The 26,037-nt window shown below is 34.8% G+C and overlaps 1 protein-coding gene across 1 annotated transcript in view; it reads right to left on the bottom strand.

The window, feature by feature from the left end:
- Positions 1 to 26,037, bottom strand: part of LOC149082964 (cell adhesion molecule Dscam1-like) — a 148,451-nt gene that overhangs the window by 88,526 nt on the left and 33,888 nt on the right. The window contains exons 2-3 of the mRNA XM_089236011.1: positions 19,869 to 20,204; positions 3,722 to 3,892 (exon numbers count right to left, since the gene is read on the bottom strand). Of these exons, the coding sequence (XP_089092137.1) occupies positions 3,722 to 3,892; positions 19,869 to 20,204 (507 nt within the window). The remainder of the gene's footprint in view (positions 1 to 3,721; positions 3,893 to 19,868; positions 20,205 to 26,037) is intronic.

Raw genomic sequence — 26,037 nt, 5'->3', positions numbered from 1 at the left:
AAGGCCATGCGGGGATCTCATTGTATAAGGGCTCCCACGATAAGATCTGTCACAATGATTTATTGACAAATATGTTTTATTGGAGGTGGTGCTTAATCCTTCTTCGATTTTTCCCTTTTAACAAGGCAGTAGAGACATTATTATTTTTTTTATATGAATCAATTATTTGTTTGAGTCACATAGAACAGCTTTATCATCCAATGTTCGGCGGAACAACCTTATGACTGTCAAGGTTCCGCGCGAAACCTTAAGCTGGAAATTCCTGTTCTAGGATATATTTGCCTAGGCTCAACGTTTTACGAGTAATTTGCGGCAAGGGGATTTTCCTACGCATCTTGTATACATATATATTTCTGTGTGTGAGTTGTGCAGTTTCTGGGGGTTTTTTGTAACTAGCTTTATGCTGTTTTTAAGCAGGATATACTAATTTAAAAAAAAAAATTCACATTAACAACAATAAATATTCATAAAAAGGTCTCGAGTGGTTTTTTCTACTTCGGAAATGGTTTTTCCTACCTAAAACGAAAATTTTGTAGACGTATGCAATGTGTGTGTAGGTGTTGTATCCCCTTTTCGAAAAATAAAAATTAGCAAATCTTTCTTGCGTGAATGCTAATGCCATCTCATGGAGAAGACAGTTCGCTAATCCAGGAATCAATAAAAAAAAGGACCATAAAAGCCATAAAAACAAAAAAACAAAACAAAACACAAAGTGTGAAGAAGAACGCTTAATTGAATGGCACGACAGGGAATGGAATGTTCGTTTTATTCGCTTGTTGTCAACACTTCTTTCAGAAATATGACTTCGGCAATGAATAGAAAGATGATTTCTGATGAAATATTGTATGGAGAAGGGATTTTCTGTGAGCTGTCGTCTTATAGCCCTTCGGATATAAATGACATCCTCTTTATTTCCTGTGATAGGTATTCTACGCTCCACGACGTGTACATTTTTATTTATTTATTTTTATTCAGAAAGAACTATAGAGACTCTGGCACGAAAATACGGAAATCAGCATGCGAAAGAAAGAGGATACGGAAAATAAACACACGCATGTATGTGTGTGTGTAAGGGAATCAATAAATCCTATTTCATCCGAAAGAAGAGAAGAAAAAAAAAGTGTGATCGTCATTAGGTACACATCCATTGATCGAATTAGTTTGAGGATACTTTTCTCGATGAACGAGACCATTTTTTGCCCTCAATATTAATTTTGTACATTGAGTGAAGCGTACTTGGCGGAAGCGTAGAATTTCATCGACAGCGTTTGAGCATAACATTGTATTTGTTTAACGTAAAAGGTAAAGAAACTACTTATCATTTAATGAAGTTACATTATAAAGATACAAATTATTAAAAGAAGAAGTAGAGTGCGAAATAGTAAAGAACGATAATAAAAGTCGAAATAGTTTTAGTGGATACTTGATATTAATGGGAAATGGTAGATTTGTAGGAGATTCACGTATGAACCATTTGAACGAAGAAATATTGTGAGTATCCCATATAATATGATTGTGAACAAAATAATAGTTTTCAGAAAAAAAATATTATATAAATGAGAATGAGTTTTCACCAAAAGTCTCTCGATGTGGCAATTGCCATGTTGCTGAATGTAGTCAACCATTCTGCACTTTTTTGTACCATGTACACTATCCGACTCTGTCTATACGTAGTATAATAAATGAACTCAATAAATAATGTGCTATAAAAAATAAATATTTAAATAAATGTGCTAAAATAAATACGTAAATAAATGTGCTAAAATAAATACGTAAATAAATGTGCTGTATATAATAAATTAATGATATACAGGATGAGAGAGAACGTGACTTGTTCTGCAAAACGGAAGGGGCTGATAGACGAGCCTCAGTGAAACATAAAACCAACCCTGCGTTATCGCGAACTGTTTCGAGTTGTGGTGGATAATCGCTTATAAAAGAAAAATGCATCAAGGCTGAATAAACCCGAATTTGTTATGTTTCTGTAAGACCAACACGCAAACCAAGCACATATTTGGAAAGAGCAAAAAATATGCTGCAAGGTAACACCAATTTCATTGAAATACCTAGGTCTGCTGGCGAGCTGCAATCGTTGAAAGATTGTTGAAGTTAAAAAAAAACGAAATTTCAAAATTTTAATCGCCAACTCCGCAAATACCTTTCTAGCTACAATCGGTGGAGTTTACCAAAAACTAGTCCATCGCACCAGCTTTTGGAAGAGCCTACAATAAACCATATCGGTGTTTTGGTTCAGGAGAAATTTAGCTTTTTGTTTGCAATATATACATAACCGAAATCAGCGTTTGTCGAAGTATTTTTCAATTGGCGATTTTCCAATTCGCCAATCTCTGTGAAAGCTTGTAATATCCCATTAAATTCAGATATTCTCTGATAGGGGTAGTGCCATGTTATAGGATTTTTTCTGTTCAAATTTCACCAAAATCTGAAACCTTTAATTCCGTAATTTCATCGAATACCTCTTTCGACAAAAGCCGATTTCAGTGATGCATTGCAAACAAAACACAAAATTTCACCTGAATCAGAACACCGATATGGCTGTTTCAAAAGTTGTTTTGCGATGGACAATATTTTGGTAAATTTGACCGGTTTTAGCTAGAAGGGCGTTTACGGACTTCGTTATTAAAATTGTAGAGGCAATTCGATTTTGAAATTTCTTCGCTTGTAGATCGCCAGTAAGTCCAGACAGAGTAGGATTTTTTTTTTGTTCTTTCCAAATATGTGTTTCGTTTGAGGGCAGGTCTTTCAGAAACCTCAGAAATTCTGGTTTTTCAGACTTGACGCATTTTTTTCCCATAATGGATTATTCATTATAACTCGAAAACGGTCCTATATAGGACAGGGTTGGTAGGGTGTTTCATGTTACACTTAGGCTCGTCTATCACCCCTTCCGTTTGACCGAACATCTCACGCTCACCCTGTATATATTATTTTAAATGATAAATAAAATATATAAATTATAATACATATGTAAATTATGTAATAAACTTATAAATTGTACTAATTAAATAAAGTTATAAATCAAATATATAATAAATGAATGTGCCTGTGTATCCAAAAAATATTCAAGATCTATTCTAATGTTTGCAGCACGGCCATTTTATTCCCTAAAAATCGATAGTCGTAACCCTCCCGAGGATATGAATAATTTTCATGTAGAGATATCAATATCTTGCATGAAGCAGTAAAGAGCTTAGATATGAAAATGAACTGAAAATTAATCAAAAACTCTTAGGAAATGAGAAATTTACTAATTAAATTGATAATGAATAATTGCAATTGCATAGTCATATGTATTTCGCCTAGATTTCTTTACCCAATTTTGAAATTTTCACGGAGATGAATTTTAATATCACTAATTTGAACATTTTTGTGGCCGATTTTCTTAATTTGCAAAGCGCAGTAGTTTCATGCCATCGAAAAAATTATTGCATGATAGTTTCGTTGTAGAGAAATATTTTGCAACGTAGAGTAAATTGACGAAAGCACATATAGATGTATATATATATAGTATATATCATATATACACACATATTCAAATAATTATATACGTAGCATATATCTGATGTATAGAATTCAGCTACATACACTCTTCGATAATTAACTATATATTTTCTTTTGCAAAAAAATAAAACATCTTTTGTGTCCTTTTATGTCAATTAAAAAGTCAATTCCAATAGAAAAATAATTAAACTGCGATTACCTTTACTTTGATCGTCTTGGATAGCCTTTAAGACGTGACCGTCACTTCTCAACCAAGCATCTATGAGGACATATTCCTTGGCAAATGTTGGCAAGCGACAGCGTAAAACAGCCGTGTTACCTCTAGTGACGAATTCGTCATACACTTGAGGACTGAATCGCTGTTTCATCACTGAAACAGAAATATATAAATTGAAAAAAGACTGTAATACTGTCGGCCACGCTTAAGCGGATATCAGCGATTCCGGCATATAATATCCGATTATGCGGGGAAAAATTAGATTAATTTAGTACAGGTTTTTTATCCAAAAAAAACATACTTTATAATTATCATATCTGAGCAGAAATATATCAGATCAGAATGAATTAAATACCAGATTTTTTGAGTTTAATATTCATACTAACATACCAATATCCGCGTCATATGCAGCTGCAGCTAGAATATATAGTGTAATATACATAGGACTCAAGGAGATAATTGAAAAAAAAAAACAAATTAGCCCAATTTGAGAGAGAAAATCAACAGAAACTAAATTTGAAATTAAAATTATAATTATCATATTGTATGTTTTTATTTTTTCGGAGTTTCACAATATTTGGCAATTTCCTGTTTCTTTTTTTCTTCTAATCATGACGGGGTTTGATTGATATATTTTTAGCTTTTCAGCATAGCATCATTGCAATGGAAATTGGTTGACACCGGCAAAATTCTCCTCTCTCGTTTTCGGATCAAGCTTCCATCCTTTCTCAGATGTTCTTCAATTTCATTCACATTTATTGTAATGCTGATACCAGAGCTTGAGAAATGCCATGCTGTTTGGCAATTTGAGTTTTTTTATTATTACTTGCATTCAAAACTTACAATTTTACAACCACACAATTATAAGTTAATGTTACATTAAGTTTCCATGAAGATCATGCAATGTCTTATGCCACGAAGCCATGGCATTTGTGCAGATTTTTTCTTTTATTTCAAAAGTTAGCGCTCTCTATGGGCTGAATAAAGAAAAAAAAATTAAAATAATTAAATGCACTGAAGATAAATTTGGCATTACAAAACACTGATTATAGATTTGTAAATTTTAACTCCCATATAGTTTACTTTATATCGAATTGCTTCAGTAATCAATCAACATAATGTGATTGATATGTACAGTAAACTGTACAGTACGGTATGTACAGTATTTATATTTATGATGTGAATTCCAATACACATGTTTAAAATTGTTTTTATGGTAAAAATTTTGGTTCTTAGAGGATTTTATCCTCTAAGCGGGGTATCAGGTTTTCCGTCACTCCATTTAGCTGGACGACTGTATATGGCTGTTTAGCAAATCATCACATTTTTTAACCAGATGCAAAAAAAAAAAAAAATACAGTCTGTCACTTGAAAAGAAAAGCCTATCATATCAAGAGATTTCATTTACAGAAAATGTATTCTATGATAAATACTTTCAATGCATATTATTCTGAAACACTTCCACATTGTTCATAAAATGAAAGACAATGACATGTATCTTTTGAAAACGAATGATGAGTAAAACTTATCAGGAGTAAATGCAATCTGTAACCTTTTCAGTACTAAAAGAGAAGGCAGGCTTTCACGGCCGGTGTTTATAATAAATTTCTCACCTTTCAGAGAGGCTGCTATGCCATGTTCCGGGCTTCTTCAAAGCAGGCGTTTCGTCCACTACTGTATTGGTCATCTTCAGTGCAGTTTTCGACAAGCAAAGAGACGAATCGACCCGTTTCGTCTCCTTGCTTTTTGAAAACTTCACTGAATATGGGCGCCGCAGTAGTGGATGAAAAGTCTGCTTCAATGAAGCCTGGAACGCGACATAATAGCCCGGAAGGTATGAACCTCATTTTTCAATACCATTTCATGAATAGAATTTCAACTTCTTATTAATTATTCTTTGTTTCTTCTGGAACTAATCCTTGGAAAAAGTAACTATTAAATTTAAAATTGCACGCTCCGTTTTCTCGTAATAATAAAAAAAATTTCAGAATCAATAATGGTGAGCAAATTATAATTAATATTTTTTCTGCAATCATTAGACAGACTAGGTTTCTTTGGAAATTTTAATATTTGATTGTGTTTACATCAACGCGTATCTAATTTCAGATAATCTGAAACCCCGTAAGAATATTTCCGTCACTAATAGTGTTATTTATTCGAGTTTTAGAGCTTCAAATAATGCATGAACCAGTATATCAGACACATTATAATCTATTACATTTCAATTAAAATTACTGCATTTTTCCGCAATAAAGCCCCAGGTTATGTGGTTGCTATAGAAGTTAATTTTTTGTTCTTGCGGAAAATTATAAGTTACGGCCTATTTAATAGCTGTTTTTCAAACATTGCCTTCAGGTGAATTTCAAATGATTTATGATTTTTTTTTTAATATTAATTTTCTACTCAGGATAATTTGTAATGTTTAATCACTTATGAATATAAAATTCTGAAAGAAAACTTAGGTGATAAATTGATATGTACAAATTTCTGTTTTTTCTGTATTTTTTTGTTTAAATATTAAAAGTTCTCAGGTTCTCGGATGAAAATTACTGCTGCATTCGCAAACGGATTTTTTTTTCTTCGCACATTATTCCTATGGATGTGACTTCACCATCAAAGTGGCTCATTTACCGGGAATTAGTATGATAAGTAATACAAATAAAAAAAAAATAACAAGCCTTATTATAATCTATAGCGATAGCTGTGGTAGAAAATTGAATTTTTTTTATACATAGACATCCATTAAGCATTTTTGTATTTCTTAGTAATTACTATTTTTATATTTTTAGTAATCAACGATTTCTCTTTTGACTTGAATTTTGAATTTTACCTTAAACGAAATTTTAATTAATATATAATTGTGAGTAGGATTCCACGTCAAGAAAATGATTGTTTTCGAAAGCGTATCGATGATATATTGGTGTGTAAGCTTACAATTTTAAATTACTGTATTTAAAAAAAAACCTGCTTTTTTTAGTATTTAATCTTTAATTTAAAATGTATTTAAATTCTATCACTTAACTTATAAAGGGTGTCCTGTAAGTACTAATGCGGCCTTTATCTCATAAGCCATCCATCATAGAGGTATAGATTCAATTTAAAAAATGCTTAAAAGGCGTTTAAAAATTACTCTGTACCAGTTTTGAGAGTGAAATTTCAGCGTATCACAAAAAAAAAAAAAAAAAAAATCTATATTTCTATACGGTCCCCCCGTGCTCATTTCCAATAAAAAAGTTGTTGCTCTGTCTTCTCCGATTCCAACAAAAGAGAAAGTTGGGAGAGGGTAGCGTAGATGATAGAAAAGATCATTGGCCGTTAGCTTTTGCTGTTATTTCCCAACTTTTCTCCGATGTTTGAATTAAAATATCTCAGTCAATATTGCAATTATAAACATGGGATATTTTTCTTCTATTGGGGTCAAACAATAGGACAACAAATTTCTCATTGTATTAGCACTTATAGGACACCCTGTATATATGCATATATCAACATTAAAAAATTATCAATAACTTTAGCGGGGGGGAAAATGCTCGGTGTATATGCGATGATTGTTGAATATCTCAGCATATAAGTCAACAGACATTTTACAATTTAATTCCTTCCCACTCATAAATTACTGTCAAATTCGTCAATAGTAAAAAATTTGTAACACAATAATTGAAGATATTAGTGCATTGACAGATATTTCACAAACAAAAAATGCATTTCATACATATAAAATTGCTATAGCAATATAAAAAATGTACATCAAAATAAAAGAATTTCACTGATATTGTTCTTTCTGATATTTGATATTGTATTCTATTTCAAGAAAAATAAACTTCCATTCGTAAAATAAATGAAAAAAAAAATTGTTGTTTACCCTTATTGTCAAAGAATTATGATAGCAAAGAAAGAATGGGGATTAAGAGAAGCTTATGAAATGAAAAGGAAAACAATTTGAATAATTTATTGAAAATTGGGAATTTAGAGAATGGCGAAAATAAATAATTCCTGTTTATCATGAAATTCTACGGTCTCAAAAGGAAAAATATACGGATTAAAGTAATATTGAATGTTTTTATATTTTTTTCCCTCTCTCTTTTCATTCTCTCGTTAAGTCCCTATCTGTATATTTCAGTGTTGTAATTATAATGATATAAAATTTATAAGAATTGTGTTTTTTAATAAACTTAAAACTTGAAAAAAAAACCAGTATTAATTGGAAAATACAGAATACAGATCGATGACATTCGCGTGCTATACTGATATCGCACACGCTCCTCATAAACGTTCCTTCTTAGAGAGAATAAATTATTTTTCCCTTTCTCCACCAAAAATGTATCAAAGGGATATTTTTTTTTGGATATTTCACCTAGGTGAACTCAGACAGAAAGGTTTGCTGTCACCGCCGTCAAACAAATCTCGGTCCTCTTGTGATCCGGGCAAATGCATCACCAATACACCACGAGAGACGAGACTTTGTTTTATTTAGAAAACGCACAGAGACAAGAAGCGCTGAAGTGAAGAGTATGGAGCGTCTCTCACCTCAATCAAGTAGCACCAGGTGGTGACATTAGAATGGTTCTCTCCCTCCCTACGAGGACAGCAAAATTTCCTTTCCGAGTTCACCTCAGCCTCAGCATTACAGAAACTCGCTTTCCTTAATTCCTTTGAAGAATCGGTTATTTATGTCAGGGCATGCCGGAAAATGCTGTGAGTATGTTGTGCGCATTTGGAAACAAACAGTCTAATATTTGTTATTTTCAGATTTTTTCCGTGAAACAATTTTCCCTCAATTAAAGGTACTAAACAGTACTAACTACACTCATGTCCATAAATTAAGGATAATTCAGAATCGCACGGAAATCGAAATCTAAAGTAAAAATTTCACCTGTAGAATTATCACACACATCTGCAAGAATGATATGCAAATTTCACGAAGCCACCAGATGATGCCGATAGTACGTAACAATGACGAGAGTGTAAGAGGAGGGTATATAAGGAATGATGACAAAGAAGTGAAATTGTTCACAAGAGTTCTGTAAGGCGCTCAGTGCCATAAGCGAATAGTTATGACACAGAGGACGCATGTGGATGATTTTTTACGTGATAGAATTATCGGCCGCCTGGAATGTGGGCGTACTCAGATGGAAGTATCCGAGTAACTTGGAATTACCCAAAGTGTCATCTCTAGGCTCTGGCAACGATTCCAAGATAACGGAAATGTCAGTAGACGTTACAGTACAGGTCGCCCCCGAGTTACAACGCCGAATGAAGACCGGTATTTGGCAGTAACTGCCAAAAGAAGCAGACGGAGCACAGCATCCGACCTGTCTCGTCAGCTATCTGCAGCCACGGTTACCACAATTTCAAGGCAAACCGTGTACAGACGTTTGGGAGATATTGGTCTATATGCTCGCAGGCCTGTCAGATGTGTTCCGCTCACGGCAACTCACTGTCAGCAGCGATTATCCTGGAGTAGAGAACATGCAATGTGGACATCGTCACAGTGGGCTTGTGTGATGTTTTCCGACGAGTCCGGGTTTAGCTTGCTGTCTGATTCACGTCGGACATTCATATGGAGAACGCCAGGTACCCGTTGTACCCGCCCCCCAGTGTGGCTGGAAAAGGGGGGGGGGAAGAATGGAAAATCTCCCCCCCTCAGGTTTTTTTCCTTTCATTCCCTATATACAGTATTACCAATAATACAACTTTTGGAAACGTATCTCTGCTAATTCACTTGCATATTGTCCAAATTTGTAGCCAAAAGCCAGTATGTAAAGTACCATAGGACAGAGCCTGGGTAATGTCTGTCACTACAGTATGTAAAGTGGTTAACGCCCAGCGTCTTTTTATAGGATAGCAAATAAATTGTTTGCTTTATACCATGTAAGCTTTTACAACCATGTTAGTTTTTATAATTTATAGGATTCAGAAATAGTGAAGAAAAGAGGGGAAAAAACAGTAGCTGTATTTATTTTTCGGTAAAAATAAATTTAGCTAGTTATACTTAAAAATGGAAAAGCCAAACACTTGACACAGAATTTGATACAAACTGGTTGGAAACAGAATGGAGACAATCTAAGTGATGTTGGCACATAAATGAATGCAAAAAATGACCAATCACACGCATTTTCTGGATAAATATGTGATTAAAATATAATTGTCCTATACATATGACGTTAGGAGTTAACGGATTAATGCTTACTAAACCCTTTAGATGCGGGCTGATGGAAACAAACTTAAACGATGTTTTCTTGGAGTACCAGTGATTTATTTCAGAAACTAATATATTTTTATTAAAATGTAAAAGATAAAGGGGGAAGGTTAGTGGAGTAGGTTTTCCATATTTTATCAATTAAGAGAAGAAAGTCGAATTCCGTTCGTAGGGTTACCAATTAACCTCGCGAAAATGAGAAGAAAAAAGACAGATAGAGATCTAAAACCGTGTTTCAACACCTTTTTGAGGTCACGGATCCTCTGTAGTGAAGGCCAATATTCCGTTGGCCAGGTGTGGTAGAGATCGACCATCCGCGGACCCCCCCTGTACCGTCAGAAGATCAATTTTGATGCTACCCTCCCATAAAATGTAAATTTTTTTTTTTTAATTTGCATATCATAAATTTGAGTAAGATACAATTCATCACGGCAAATACGTCATTCATTGCAATCATAGTAAATGAAAATGATCCGTGGACCACAGGTTGGGAAACACTGCTCGAAAGTATTTCTTTCAGCTCATCTAGCACGATCTTTCTCGACCTTAAGTGAGAAGAGGTTAATGCTCTGGGCATAGAGAAAGCACAGGCAAGAACGGGTATTCAGGGTGCCAGTATTAACGTATTTTACTTGAAGATCACACAATAGAATCAGGTGTCGAGAAGTTCTTTGATTAACGAGGTATAAGTCAAGATAGAGAATATTCAGTACGTACTACTACTATTTTATTGCACGCCAACTTCGGTCATATAGTCATACAGCAATTTACTACTGATTAAGTTGGGTTGGAAATCTTTCTGAGAAAAGAAATTCATGTGTCATATACTTCTGTCCTCGTCTAGGACAGAGGGTCTTCTGGCGATAGCGTATTGAGGAGCATCTGTCAGTGGGGGGGGGGGGGCACCTCAGCTTCGATAGGGAAAGAACTATCTTTCCTTGGGATCGAACCCGTGGACATGATGGCAGCCTATCCAGTAAGTACTGATAACAATGGTTGGTGACTTAACAAACATTCGACATTAGGTCTTAGCATCATTAACCACGAGAACACGGACACAATGGCTGGCAAGTCGAATAAAGTTGTTGAGTTTAATGCGTTCTAAATGGAACACTTATGAGAAACATGATAGCGTGCACTAAAGGCCAAAGTGAGGCATGACAATGCACGAAGGTAACAGCTGCTACTTCGATTTATCTGTTTCCGTTTTATTCCTGACGGTGTCCCTCCTGAATTTCTCTCCTGTATTTTTTTCCACCTTTTTTTCTTCCATTCTTTTTCATGTCTTGTGAACACGTGGAGGCAGTTTCGTGACATTTCGTGCCAATCGAATATGAAAGCAAAGTCTATTCGAACAATTGTTACAGAACAACGAGGTAAGAGAATAAAAGAATATATTGCGATATAGTAGTAATAATAATAGTAGTAGTAGGAAATAAAAGAATAAAATTGTCGAGACAAATTCGGGAACCTCATTCAAGCATTGACGTCCTCAATAATGTATGTACGTCTCTGAGTTATATATATTTCCTCTAACGCTAGTTGTGTGTCCAAAACTTGCTTTTTGTCATGTAGCTAATGAATACAATAGTGGAAAAAATGTGTTTGTAAAATTTTCGATATATATTTGGCATTTGTAGGGCGAAAAAAAAGAATAATGAGAGAAATATAGGCTCTTATGAGTAGCTTGCTTACGAATTTGACAAATGGAAAATCCAAATACTGTGAACGAAAAATTGTTTTCACACGAACGTGAATTAATCGATATAAAAACGTTTCTCTTGTTCGTTCACTAATTGTGCTAAACTTTGTAGAAACCGAAACATTTCTCTTTTGGTATCCCTGTTAGTGAAAGGAATTAATGTAATTGAATCGATATTGTAAAAGAAAAAAAAATTAAAAGGTTGTAATTAAAGGTTGCATGTACAAATGCAAAAGCTGCATATACTAGAAAATCATCCGCAGAGTAATTTTCCTTAAATTTAGTTGGAGATTTAGCTTTTAAGAGCTGTTATTGACTAACTTGCAAATCAAGTGTTTTGTCAATTATGTCCGACTTCTTCTGCACCGAGTACAACCCTGGTTAATCACTACTGGTTTACCCGCAATACGGGATAAGTGAGTCTAGCCGAAAGTATGTGGAGGTGTACCAAATATACTGCTTTTCCAACATATTGCTACCATATTGTAATCCGTCGTAATTCAGTTAATATTTAAAGGAAATCAAATTTTGTAAAATAATAAATATACGTAAATATATAGTAGTAAATATACGTAATATAGTTACATATAAATAAATATATGATAATAAATAATAAATATAGATGTGTGTGTTAAAATGTGTCTCACCACAACGAACGTATGAAATAGGTCAAAGTTTTAAGGGTTTTAAATAACTTATTTGTGTTGGTATTCCGTAGCTTGCTTTACTTTGACCCAAAATCAGGACTGGAGAATATCCATCGTGATTTCAAAACTGACTTAACGTTAGACGGTTCAGCTGTTTTGGTTCGACTCTATATATTATAATACAATTTGTAGTGCTGTATGCATCACGTATGGAAACCATTAATACAACAATGACTCATGTAATCGTAATAATGAAAATTCCAAACCAGCTGACACAACTACCCCATTTGACTATACCTTACACAATTTCAGTATTCGCATAGAACGCAACACAGCAAAATCGAAATAATACCCAAACTTCAATTTACAAAATCAATAACTTGGAAAGAAAGATGTGATTTTGGGACTGGTTATAATAGTCTTTTCTCTTTCTTTCTTATTCTAAATAGGGATTCACTTTGTTATATCATGTACTTGAGATTGATAAAAGAAAAGAAGGAAGTAACTTCAGTATTGAATTTCGTCCGATGAGAACGAGACTTGAGTAATATTGCTTGGCGATCAATTCCACAGAAAGTTACGCTGAGGGAAAACGAAATATGATTGGAAAAGAAAGAGAAGTAGAAAAAGTTCTGCTGTACTCTGAGATTTTTACCAAGAAAGCATCATCTTATTCAGTAGATAAAAATAAAATAAAGGTGGAACAAAAATAGCAGAAGCTTGAAATTACTTTCTGAGATGCTATGTCTCCATTTCCTTATACCTAAAGGAATTCAATGCGTTTTCTCAGTGAAGTAAGAAAAAATCAATAACCAAAAAAAAAAACGAAATCTTTTATAAAGCAGCTGATATGCATATAGTGTTTTATTTAGAATAGGATTTGGAGCTAAGTTAAAATAAGCAAGGAATGAAAAACATCGATGAAAAAGCGCACCGTATGTATATTAAAAAGAAATCTCTCTCTCTCTGTGTATATTTTTTACGAGATATTCCGAGGAATTTTTAGAAATATAATCCGATATGATTATATAAAACAATATGTAGTAGTGGAAAAAAATCAATGAAATATATGATGAGTTTTTTTCGTTAAAAATTTAAAAACCATTGATTTCGTAGTAAAAATAATATTTTTTTAATCCCCTCCATCCAATTCAAGGTGACACATTTCCATATCTTACATATTGAGGACAAGCACAGTTTATCTTTATTTCGACATATATTTTACATAAAAAAGAAGGATGACTTTGTTAATAATTTCTAATTATAGTATTATTTAATCATGGAATGTGCTTTCCTGAAACGTAATATTAAACGTGACGAAAAAATGGAAGCATCGACTATCCCAGACAATTGAGGACTGAGGGTGTTCGGTTAACTGCGATTTCGGATAACCAATCATTCATGGGGAAAACAAATTGTATCAATGTGTCATAGGAGCAATATGAAACAGAGAAACAATGATAGTAAACACAATTGTATATATTTTGTACCACATGTCTTACAAATACACAGAACGAACTGACTAGTCTAGTTTGACTAGTTCAAAATGGCCATTAAAGTAGGCCTGCAGTTTAGGAAAAGAAGTCCAAAAATTTTCTTTTTCCTTTTCAAACTAAAAGCACTAGCGGCCACTAACGGCCGCTAGTGGAATTTCTACATGACGCGCAAATTTGAATTCGCAGACAGGAACGCTTCCGGTTGATCGGTATTCGGATAGCTGATGCTCTACAATATTTTACTAATTCATGAGTTTTTTGTTGGGTTCCCATAAATTCATTAATAGTTCAAAAATTCATTGGAATTGAAGGACTTGGCATGTTTGAATGCGTTTGACAGAAATATTGTTCTCATAAAGTAAAATATTGTTTGTGGTAGAAGTGAGAAAAAAATTAAGTTTTTGTTGAAAAAGCGACCTGGCGCTACAGGCTCGGACCCCACCGTCGTCACAGTGGTGGTTGGCTGTAGTTGGTTTCATGTGATTCCGATCTCCCCTTTAAAAAGACTCGCCACAGAGACCAACAGCCCTACAAAGTGTGCAAATGTAATTGAATCATTACACTTCACTTCCGAAATATAGATGACAGCACTGAAAAATCGGACGCAACACTAGATACGCACTTAGACTGTTAGGCACACACACTTCCGTAGTATAAATTGCCCGTAGATGGCGATAGACCTGAATTGTGCTCGATTTGAAAGAATGAAAGAAAAAGGGCGCTACATCAAAGTAAATAACGATATATGCAAATCCGAGTTCTATATAATTAGGGTGTATGATTAACAGTTTATTTCTCTGAATATTTCCTTACATAAGATTTACATTCTGATGTTGACATTGTTGAATATCGCTCAGCCACGAATCGCCGGCTGAGGCTTTACGAACGCTTCCGACATAGAAGAGATTGAAGAAAGGTTGTAATCACTCTTGCCGTATTGGTGACTAGCGTCTTCTATCGATATAACTTTGAGCTTGTTTTTTTCCTTGTTCAAAAACAAGAAAAAAATCCCTTCGTGGGAATAACTTTTTCGCAAACCGCATTCAAATTTTTCAATTCCTTCCATCTTTATGAATTTTTAAACAATTTATGGGACACCATATAAATTTCTGTTTACAAACTGAAAAAAGACTATAATTTGAAAAATAATAAAATTTTAAATAAAATAAATATGATAACAAAAAGAAATTTTTTTAATTTTAGTGGAATAAAAATTTTAATAGAATACTATAATCTTCATATTAATCTATTTGATTCCCAATAAATGCAGATTATCTATAAAAACATGGACGAAAATAACTTAAAAAATAATAATAGTAAAACGCTTTAGCATAGTGTTGCATGACAGTAAGCCGAAAATTCATTAATCAACACACGAAATCAAACTTCGATTCGGTGGATAGAATATTTAATTATCACTTAATAGTCAAATTTAATAACTACTTGTGTCGAAATTTTAATTTACAGATAAAAGACAAAAATTAGGAAGAAATAAAATCCTTCAAGAAGAAAACACTTTAAATACTCTATTCTCCCTACCCTTGTGCAGTTTCCTCTCAAACTAAAAGTATTTACGTTATTTTTTTCTTTCAAAGTAATAGCTAACGTTTAGCAAAAGTATTAAAACTAATGAAAAAAAAGAAGAATAGTCATGGGTGCATTATAAAAATAAAGCTTGGATGGTGATGTATACGATCACGTGAACCAAGGGCATTCATTCGCGTAAAAAATACTGCTGAAAGAACAAAAAAAGTACTCTCTTGATGCCCATAACAACGAAAGGTGTAACAAAAGTTTTCTTAGAAATTTTTCCTTTCAGATATATATATATATATTGTTTTTATTTTGCTCTTGTTCATGGTCCATGATTAATTTAGAGAAACGCGGACGAGAAAGCCACTCCTGTTTTTTTTTCCCCGAAATAAATACAGCTACTGTTTTTTCCCGCTTTTCTCTTCACTATTTCATTCCTATTTTTTTTTTTTTTTTTTGCTGAGGGAAAAAACAGCCAAGAAAGTGAAAAAGCGGGACCAAGACTTGTGATGAAATATGCTTTTTTCCCTGAAGCGTGACTTCATATCTTTGTTGATTCTTCAGATGACTGCAAGTTTTATAACACATGGTTCATCTTTTCACTCAAAATTTATTCTTATATATATTTTTTTGTTATTTCATTCACTTCTCGAAGCATTGAACCGGATCTCAAAGATGTCATCGGGGGAAAAAAAAGAAGAAAGAGCAATAAATATGAATAGGAAAAAATAAAATAGCGGAACGATGTCTCATTTCCTTAAAGATGCGTCACATGCTTCCGTAAGAAAGTTTTTCCTTTTTTACATGTAGAAACAACATATTATTATTTTTTTTTTTTTTCAATGCATGTGTAGGTACGCTTTTTTTGACGAGAAGATAAAATATTGAAGAAAAATATTTGTATATATATGGGCGTATTAACATGATATCGCCATCTGATATTTCGGTGTAGTTGGGCGCAGTGACAGGGGCATTATGTAATGCAGCATGTTTTTCATGATGAATTGATATTTCTTCGTGGATAATAGAATACGTTCTTTAGAAGTAAAAAAAAAAAAAATGTTCAAAATACACACACGTTTGAAAAACGATTTCTTCGATATTATATAGGTGTCTGCATTATCATTTATTTGACACTTTTTAATTACTTTTACTTTTACGGAGAAATTAAAATGCACAAACCGTTGAATGGTGTAGCTTTATATGTGTGCAAAGCATCCTCTTTATTATTTGTATGCTCCTATCACTTATAAATCTGTAATTCATAGCGTGGTTTTTGGCAAAACCACTTTAAATTGAAATAATAATCAAAACAAAATGGAAATTTGAGAATTTAAGGAGTATCATACACTCTAACGTGGTGAAAAATTGTGCTCTAGTCGAAATATCGGTAAAAATAATCATTAAAATTAACTATCAAATTCATTTCAAATTTTCACATATAATTTTGGTTAAATATCCTATCCTAATGCCAGTATAAAGTTTCCATACATCTCTAATGCTCAAATTTTTGAAAACTTTCAAAAACACATTGGAAACAGGTTGTGCGTATGCTGAAATGAACTTGACCTGACATGAATGGTGACCACATAATATTAACTGAATAATTAAACTGAAGAAAATAATTCAGTTCGGGTCTGAGCTATGTTTGTCCCTGTGGACTAAGGGTTTTTGGCACTTTTCATGATTTTTTTAGAAATACTTGAAATATATACATCTCAACAGTTTCTTTTAGTTAGAAATTCCAAACACTTTTCTTTCATAATATAGCAGTTATTTAAAGGTACTTATAATTAATATTTAATGTGAAATAACTAAAAGAAGTATGTTTTAGCGTTTGAAAAATGTTCCTCATAAGAAAACATCATTTTTTAACATAAAATTTCAAACAATTCTGAATAAAAACTCATCCAAATGTTTTTAAGTATCTAAAATTGGTTTTCATTAAAAAAAATATCATCTTGTCATTAACAAACATGGCTACCTTACCTAGGAATAGCAAGACAAATGTGTTTCAACTACATTTACTTCTACATCATTTCATAAAGTTACAAGCTACATCCATTGACTGTTGCCATCTATATATATTTTTTTCCTTTTTTGAACTAGAAGATTATATATTAAGTTTGAAAACACGGGGAACATATGTATTTCAGCCATTTTATAGCTAAAAGTTGAGCCCGAGTCTGACTCGCGCTTAGTTCCCTTGAACAAAAACGACATCACGAGTCATGCGTGTGTTTAATTTCTAAAATACGTAGGAAACTTGCCCCCTTGTATTAACGCAATATTTGTGTTTTCCCAAGAGATATATGTGATCTATCTAGGATAACGAGTGATAGTACGCATCCCTGGCCAAAACATAGCTGATATCATGGCCTACGACTTGACCATCAGGTAGCAAACTTGCAATAACTGATGGGGTTTATATACATATATTATGACCATACTAAAAACAATTGCGGATTATTTTTAGCATACTCCTGAATAGTCAGTCACGTACTCTCCAGAAATGTGAATCAAAAGAACGTGAATGAGCTTAGTTATGTAACGCCACTCTAGATAATTATATTCAATTTTGGAAAATAGATAAAATTTTCCGAAAGCGGTGATAAGTGATCGTCAAAGTTTTCGTGTATGTCGTCTATTTTAGCCGTCAAAAAAATTTACTTGAAGTGCTAAGGCAGAAGGGCACCGAAGAAGATGTGAAAACCTTTTGTGCTAAAATCTAATTTGCGCGAAAATACAGCGTAGGCTATTTAAGCTCAAAAACGTATTGCAAAATCAAATAAGGTTGTATATATAGGTTCAAAACTCAAGTCCGTATCACCTCAAATAACTCGCAAACCGTTGGCTATAGAAACATACTTTCGATTAGTAAAAGTATTTAAATAGTGTGACTACCTTCGATGCATCATCTATTTTACAAACAGCCGCGTATGTGCCGAGATTTTTTTAAATGGTTCCCCCGTTCTGTAACTTCCAATTATAACATTATTGCCCTGTCGCCCCTGCGCCTAGCAAAAAACTCCGTGTTTCTAAGTGCAATGTTCATTGAGATTTTATTTGAATTCAAAAATCACTGAAAATGAGCGCATAACCTAACCGCATGAAAATAACCGCATAAACTAACGTATGACATACACTACGCTTTGAATGTCGTCTTTTCCCTCGTTTGTAGCGATTTTGAATTCAATTAACTTAGCGAATATTGCCATTGAAAATACGAAATAATTTTTATTGGGCTTAGGAGTAAAAACTTTTTGACTGGAAGTTAGAGAACAGCAGAACATTTAAAAAATCTCGGTAGATGTATATACGGCTCTTAGTAAAATAAATGACAAATCTGACAGGTGCACATTGTTTATGTAAATACTTTTTCTAATTGAAAGTATGCTAGTATAGCTAACGGTTTACGAGTTATTTCAAGTGAAACGGACTTACGTTTCAATCCTGTATGCATTTTTAATGTTACAATAATATTATAAAGTTAAGAAGTTAAATATTAAAGTTATTAATTCTAACATTTCTTTGCGTTAACATTCTTTGCTTTTTAACAATTCTTTGCGTTATAAATAAATTGAAAACATTGTTGCCATTACATTTAATAGCTATCGTTGATGTATTCAATTTATCAACACAAAAATAAGTTAGAAAATTTAATGCTGCTGTTTGAAATGCAATAAAATGTATCACAGAGAAATTATACTTTTACATAGAGATTTCCGTGTTTCCAGTTTCGTGTAAATTTTCGATAGCGTAAATTCGATTATTTGAATAAGTGTAACCTAATTTTCCACAGATAAAAAACATAATTGTGTTTTTTTTTCTTTTCTCGAGCAACAGCTTGCAACTAATTAGGAGGATGATTAGATTATACAAGCTTTGATTTCTGAGAATACCCAAAAAAGAAAAGCGAATACTCTGTTACTAAATTATCAACTTCAACATTTTGTTTTGAGATGAAAAGCATCGTTTCTGCTTTCTGTTTGTTATCTGTCAGACCCGACCTTATGAATTGCACTAGTTAACTATATTGAATTAACTACTGCTACTAAACCACACGTGCAACTCGTCTATAGTCCTCTGTGCTGTGGAACTTCTAACGAATTAGTGCATGTTGGAGTGTGTGTGTGTGTACGTGTTTTGAAATTACCGTGAAGTTTGTTTGTGTGTAATGCTCGTTGTGTGTAGTGCTGCCACCTGCAATCAGTTTATCTAACTATGAAACTTTTTCCAACTATTGCATTTACTACTACTACTACTACCTGCACCTCATCCATTTTCCTCTGCGGTCCGGGTTGTGAACCTAACGGGAAGCTTGTTCCTGTTTACTGCTTGTTATCGTGCTGCCATCTACCACAAATTTTTCGAATTGTGAGTGAAGTGTAATGTTTTTGAATATTTTACCATTGCGCGCCTGTGAAAAATATGCGTCGGCCGGGAGCATATTTTTTTATACATTTTATTTTGAATTTACTGTAAAGTGTTGTTTCAGAGGTAATAAATTCATCAAAGTAAAATTTTAATTGTTACCAGTGGGTTTACATACCCGCTTTGACGTGCACTTCTCTGCTCGAAACGGATCCAAAGTCATTCGAGGCAACGCACTGGTAAACGGCATCGTGTATTTCTTGCTTGTACTCGCCCCTGGAAAAAGGAGGGAACACCAAAGTGCTGCCTTCTTTGTAGTTTCTTTGGTATCTGAGTCCGGTTACGTCAGTAGCCGGAGGTCCTTTCTTCATTTGCCAATGGACCCTCGGTGCTGGCGAACCATCTGCAGCACAGCGGAGCTCGGTCCCCGATATACTCGAGAACTCAACGCGAGATGGCGGCTCGATCCTCAGTACTGGACCTCTTCCGTCGCTTGAGGAAATAATGCAAAAACCTGAGAAAATGGAATAAAAACAAAGTTTAAATTTCGATGTCATATTTTAATATTCCAACATTATAAACTAATGGAAGCTAAAATAAAATTTAAAATTGAACTTGAATTCAAATGAGACCGCGAAAAAATTGCTACAACGCCAACAACATAAAACCAAAATTAGGCAAAAGCTTCCGCAATGCACTAGAGTGAGAAGAGTGCTGAATAAAATTGTGAAGGATTGACGAGAGAAACTACATTTTTTTAAAAGAACGTGTAGACGAAATTAGGCCAATACTTATGCATACTATAGGTAACAATTCTAGGTTTATATGACATGAATGTCGCTCTCCACTTGTTAATACAAGATATACGGAAGACTGGATGTTGTGAAGATATTTATTATTTGAGATGTTAATTTTTTAACATATACGCTCTAGCGAAGGAAAATCTCTAAATCCTCTGTAGCTTAGTGGTCAGAGCACTCGTCCGGCAATCGAGGGACCCGGGTTCGACTCCCGGTAGAGGCAGAGATGAGTTTTTTCCTTCCTTAAAAAATTAACATCTCAAATAATAAATATCTTCACAACATCCAGTCTTCCGTATATCTTGAATTCTAGGTTTGCCAAAACATAATTTTTCAAATAAATGAAAAATGTGTGGAGATATAGTTCTTTATGCACCATTGTGTTAGTCTGTGATGAAGGATTTTCGTTGCTATTGAGTTTGTGTGTCTCCGAAAATACAAATACAAATACAACAAATACAAATACAACGCCACAACAGGCAAATTGCCCAACGAGGTGGCTGACTTAAGAACATCATGGATCCCCGAGCCCCTACCTACTACTGCTACACCACACATGCACCCCCCCCCCCCGCGGAACCACCCCCCCCCAACGAATCGGTACATGCGGGAATGTGCGTGTACGTGTAGTGCAACCTGACGTAAAGTTTGTTTCTGTGTAATGCTTGTTATGTGTAGTGCTTGTTATGTGTAGTGCTGTCATCTGCCCCCCCCCCCAGTTTTACTAACTATGAGTGAAGTGTTATGGTTGAATGATTTACCGTTGTAGGACTGTTGCTCTCTGTGGCGAGACTTTTTAACGGGGAGATCGGCTCGCATTTGCGCCTTGAAGTTGGGAACCACAGAAAACCAACTTCAGCCGACCACCACTGTGGGGTTCGAACCCGGATCCTCGCATCACGAGTCCGGCACTATAACCACTCGACCACCACAGCGGCAAGTACGCATTCGTGAGAAAAATAATTCAGTCACGAAATCTAAATTTTGCGGATAATGGGAATTTTTTTTCCAAATACAGGATGAAATCTTGTCATTATTATGAGAGCAGTGACACAAAATTAGTGACTTCAGCAGCATTGATTTTCATGTAGAAGAGTGACAAGCGTAAGACTTCTGTGTGTCTCGATGGCGTTCCTAATAGATCGTTTGAGGGTAAGTGAGAGGATGGCTTTTATATTGGCAAGGGGCCGTTCAAGTATTACGAAAGCAAATTTTTAGCCATTTTTGACCCCCCCCCCCCTTGTCAGCAAAATTCCGTCATCAGCTCTGCCCCTCTGAATCCAACTCATATGTTCATAAAGGTTGGTTGATGACGTAATCATTATCCAAACCCCCCTCCCCCTTGTCATCAAAGTCAACAAATCGGAAACCCCCTCCCCCCCCCCCATCGATGATGACGTAATACTTGAACGGTCCCTAAGGGCTCAGTTTATATCTGAATAACATATATTACTCCTCTCTCACTCTCCTACTTTAATGTGTTTGAGAAATGCAGCATGATCTATAAAAAACTGTAGATCCGTGTTTCGAATAGTAATTCAGTAAACGCCAGTGACATCTCGTAATCGTCAGAACAAAATTATTTGTCATAATCGTCGTAACAGTAATACCTGAAAACTGACGACTGTGGGTATAAATATCACGTGATAATAGACCCCAATGGTTTTCCATTGGATTTAGGTCTGACTCAATGCAAGTAATTCCATCATATGCACCTGATATTGAGAAATCCATGCACAGGTGGATGTAGATGCGTGAATAGGGTGATTGTCCTTTCGAGCCAAGCAAGTCGCCTTATCACGTTCACAATTGGAAGAAGAGAGGTTCTGAAAATGTCCTGACAGTCTTTGGATCTTTGCTACCTCACAACCCTCCAAAAAAAAACGCATGTTGTTCCGTTGGATCTGAATGCCAATAATAACCGGTCACCGATATTGAAGTTTTTTTGAATCACGGAAAATAACAGAATAATACATTTGTCGTTTCGGGTGGGTCTCCCACGTGGTCTAATAGTTAGGATACCTGGCTCTCACCCAGGAAGCAAGGGCTCGATTCCCGGAGTGGGAACTAATTTTTCCTATATGGTATAGGTTTCTTACACGTGGAGGCGTGTCTGGTTTTTTCTGCGATTACAATCCATGTATTTTCTTGCCCAAGTCTAACAATCATTTTTGTCGTTTTGCTCTAGAACAGGTCTACGTCGCGTGGTTTTTCAAACGCTGAACTGCAAATGGCGATGAACAAAGTCCTTTGATTAAGGAATTGATAAGCATCTTGAAATTTGGTGCACAGACAATTCCTGGTTTGATACTAAGAGAAAAATATCTCTATCCATCCAAGCTGATGTGACTTTACATCTCCCAATTCACTCCAACACTATCACTAATAGATAATTTCTACATAGTAGCTGATCTGCTATATGCAACACCTTTGATAGTCACACCTTCAGATTTCAAACGCCAGATTTTTGCACTTCTCTTAAGATGTAACAAATGTTATGACGCATATTGAAAACCACTTGCATTACAAGTTTTCGAATGTGCCTTTATATAGAAGTCATGTATAAATATGCAAATGCAACGATCTCTTGCTTTTCAAGTCTTTTTACAAGCAAAGTCTCCATACTTTTCAGATCATCTATTTTTACTTTTTTATTTTTATTGATTCAATTCTTGAGAAAAATTATGTTAAACTACTGTGAAATGACTTTTCCGTCATAGAGCTTATGAATAAAAGAAATTGAGATCAAAATGTGAAAGTTTGATTTCTTATTCAAGAGAGAAAAACAATTGTCCGTAGTTTTTTTTGAGAGAGGCTTTATAAGGATGTACAGAGTGGAATAATTGATGAGCTTATATTCATAGAGATTTCCATTTTTTTTCCAAATTCGAATAATCAATGGTCTCTGGATGTCTGGGATGTGCTGTGCCGGATTACGCAACAGGGTTTATACAAAGTTAAATATTTTTGGTAGAAATTATTATGTGTAAAGTTGGTCGTTTTTACGAAAAAGGAGCATCTTGTTATTCAATTCTGTGTTTTTTATTCAAAAGTGAACATAACAAAGCGGTTGTCCTAATTACGTTAAGATATTTGTTTTCAAAATGCGAATTTTCGTAAGCGCTTTCAAAGTCGCATTTTACAGTAGAACTTCTCGATAACGTAACGAAATATTATCCGCTAACAAGGAATGCCCATTAAGGGGTAGTAAAACACATCCGATGTCGACGCAAAAAGTATCCGTTTAGAGAGCTGTCAATTAACTGGAGTGTCCGTTATAGGAGGTTCCACTGCAAAATGATCTTGTTTCTTATGTTACTCATGAGAGGACAGTAATGGTACCTTTCTTGGGGCGGTGAAACTTTCTAAAATCGACAGGTTCAAATTTTTCAGACTCGACCAACTCTAGTTTTGAATGAAAAGGTATAAAACATTTCCACTATTCCTTTTTAAACGGAGCATTTTTTCAAAATTAAAATGGTAATAGCGTCCTTGAATTTTCGTCAAGAAACATTATATTTAAATGTTCTTCTAATACTCCGATACACTCACTACCTGTCGGGTTATTTTCCACTTTGGTAAAAAAGTCCATTCCGGAGAAATACGTGTTTTTTACCTATAATGTTATTTAGTAATTGTGGAAATGTTCCGTTTTAAAAATAAGCTCCTCAGTTACGAAATAAATTACCTTTTGGGTTAGACAATACAAGGGACGACGTATGTTGACCCAAAATTGCAAAAGGAAACTGTATGAAGTTCTTTCATCACTAGTACACAGTGGGAATACTCCCTCTATAAGGAGTATTTTCACTGATTGCTACTGATGAAGATGGGCCATAATTGAGAATACTCTTATATCCTCAATTATGGCCCATATGCCAGCCATCATACCGCTTTATTAGCTCAACCCACTACTCTAGTCCATTTCAGTTCTCTTCTAACGCCTTCATCATCAAGACCAGCCATACAAGATTCATCGAAAGACTGGTTATTTGTGGAGATGAAAATTACAAGGAAGAAAATTCATCACTGGCCCCACGGGGACTCGAACCCCGGTCCCTCGCTTGCCGGACGAGTGCTTCACCATCTACACTATGGAAGCAGATAGAATGCTTCAACCTTGAAGCGTATATATATATGTTGAAAGGTACCGTACATGGCGTCAACAATCAACGAATAGCTCGTGAATGACATAGGCCAACCAGATGGCCACAATGCATATAGAAATGTCCTCTCCACTTGTCAATACAAGATTCATCGAAAGACTGGTTATTTGTGGAGATGAACATTCATCAGAAGAGAAAAGGGAAAGAAAAAAAAGGAGAAACGAACTACTTATTAAACTATAACGAAAATCAGCAGATCGAGGAGAAAACAAATAGGATTGTTAAAGTCGCGCATCTCGTTGAATTTGTGTTCTTTGCTTCGCTGTTTGAGTATGTGAGATGTATTAGAAAACAATACGGTTGTTTTTGTTGCTAGTCGATAATATGCATTCCCGTACCTCGTGGTCGTCTCACTATGTGTTCGGCCTAACACGCCATCTACCAACGCCAAGATCATGCAGGTGGTGCACAAGGGTGATTTCGTCCTCTTTGAGAAACACTGATATAGAAGATACCACTTTTAGTGAAACGACAAATGAGTATGTAGAAATCTGTTGAAATTTCGGCCCAAACATTATGAAGGAAAAGAAAGAGAGATCGCTTACACGTTATGCGTTTTGTTCATAAAAATATAACTTCAAGGGATGAAGTGTCTTGAAAATTTTGCAAAACAAACTACTATAATATAGCATTCATTTTTTGTTTGATATTATCAAACAAAAAAATCAGTGCACAAGGAATGAAGGCATTAACTAATTAATGGATGATTTGTTCTAAAAAAATGGCGTGTGCGTACTTTTCACCTACCTGTTGGGTTCGCATCTCAAGATTTAATAACGTTTGCAATCAATTCTAAGGCTAGGTTCACACTGGACCGATTATACAACGATACGATCCGAGATTTCCTCAAGAATTGGTTAGAAAACTTGGAGCCGTGTTTTTTACCAATCTGTGTCGATGTCACGGTTTTATCGCTAATTGTATCGGTCTAATGTAAACTCGGCCTAAAGAACGGCCATGGCTGCAATTATATATATATATTGCAATGCATCCATTGGAGGTTCTATTGATATAGTATTTTATCGCGGTATATAGTATGTGTCGCGGTAAAAGCATAGAAACCGATAAGACCCAGGATTTACAAAAGCAACCTGGTGAAAAGTCAAAATGTTTAACTAACCGCTAAAACGAATTATAGGTGACTGAACACCAAGCAAAGAAAATCGGAAACGAAAGTCACATTCCTCCGAGGGGAATCGAACCACCAATCTCACACCTCCCGGGCGCGTGCACTACCGGTAAGCTATAAAGGACAGACATTCCCTTTCCTATGAACCCGGGCTTCTCTTCGGCTAACAAGACTGCACAATAGACAACCTCCTAACTCAGCAACAGCTTGTACGACTCCCACAGAGAGAGAGAAATGTGACTGACCTTTCTT

Source organism: Pholcus phalangioides, unplaced genomic scaffold (genome assembly GCF_987345545.1).
Source record: "Pholcus phalangioides strain wild (caught in Gottingen) unplaced genomic scaffold, Ppha-v1.0 ptg000009l_1, whole genome shotgun sequence".
NCBI lineage: Eukaryota > Metazoa > Arthropoda > Arachnida > Araneae > Pholcidae > Pholcus > Pholcus phalangioides.
This window is presented reverse-complemented; position numbering and strand designations above follow the sequence as displayed.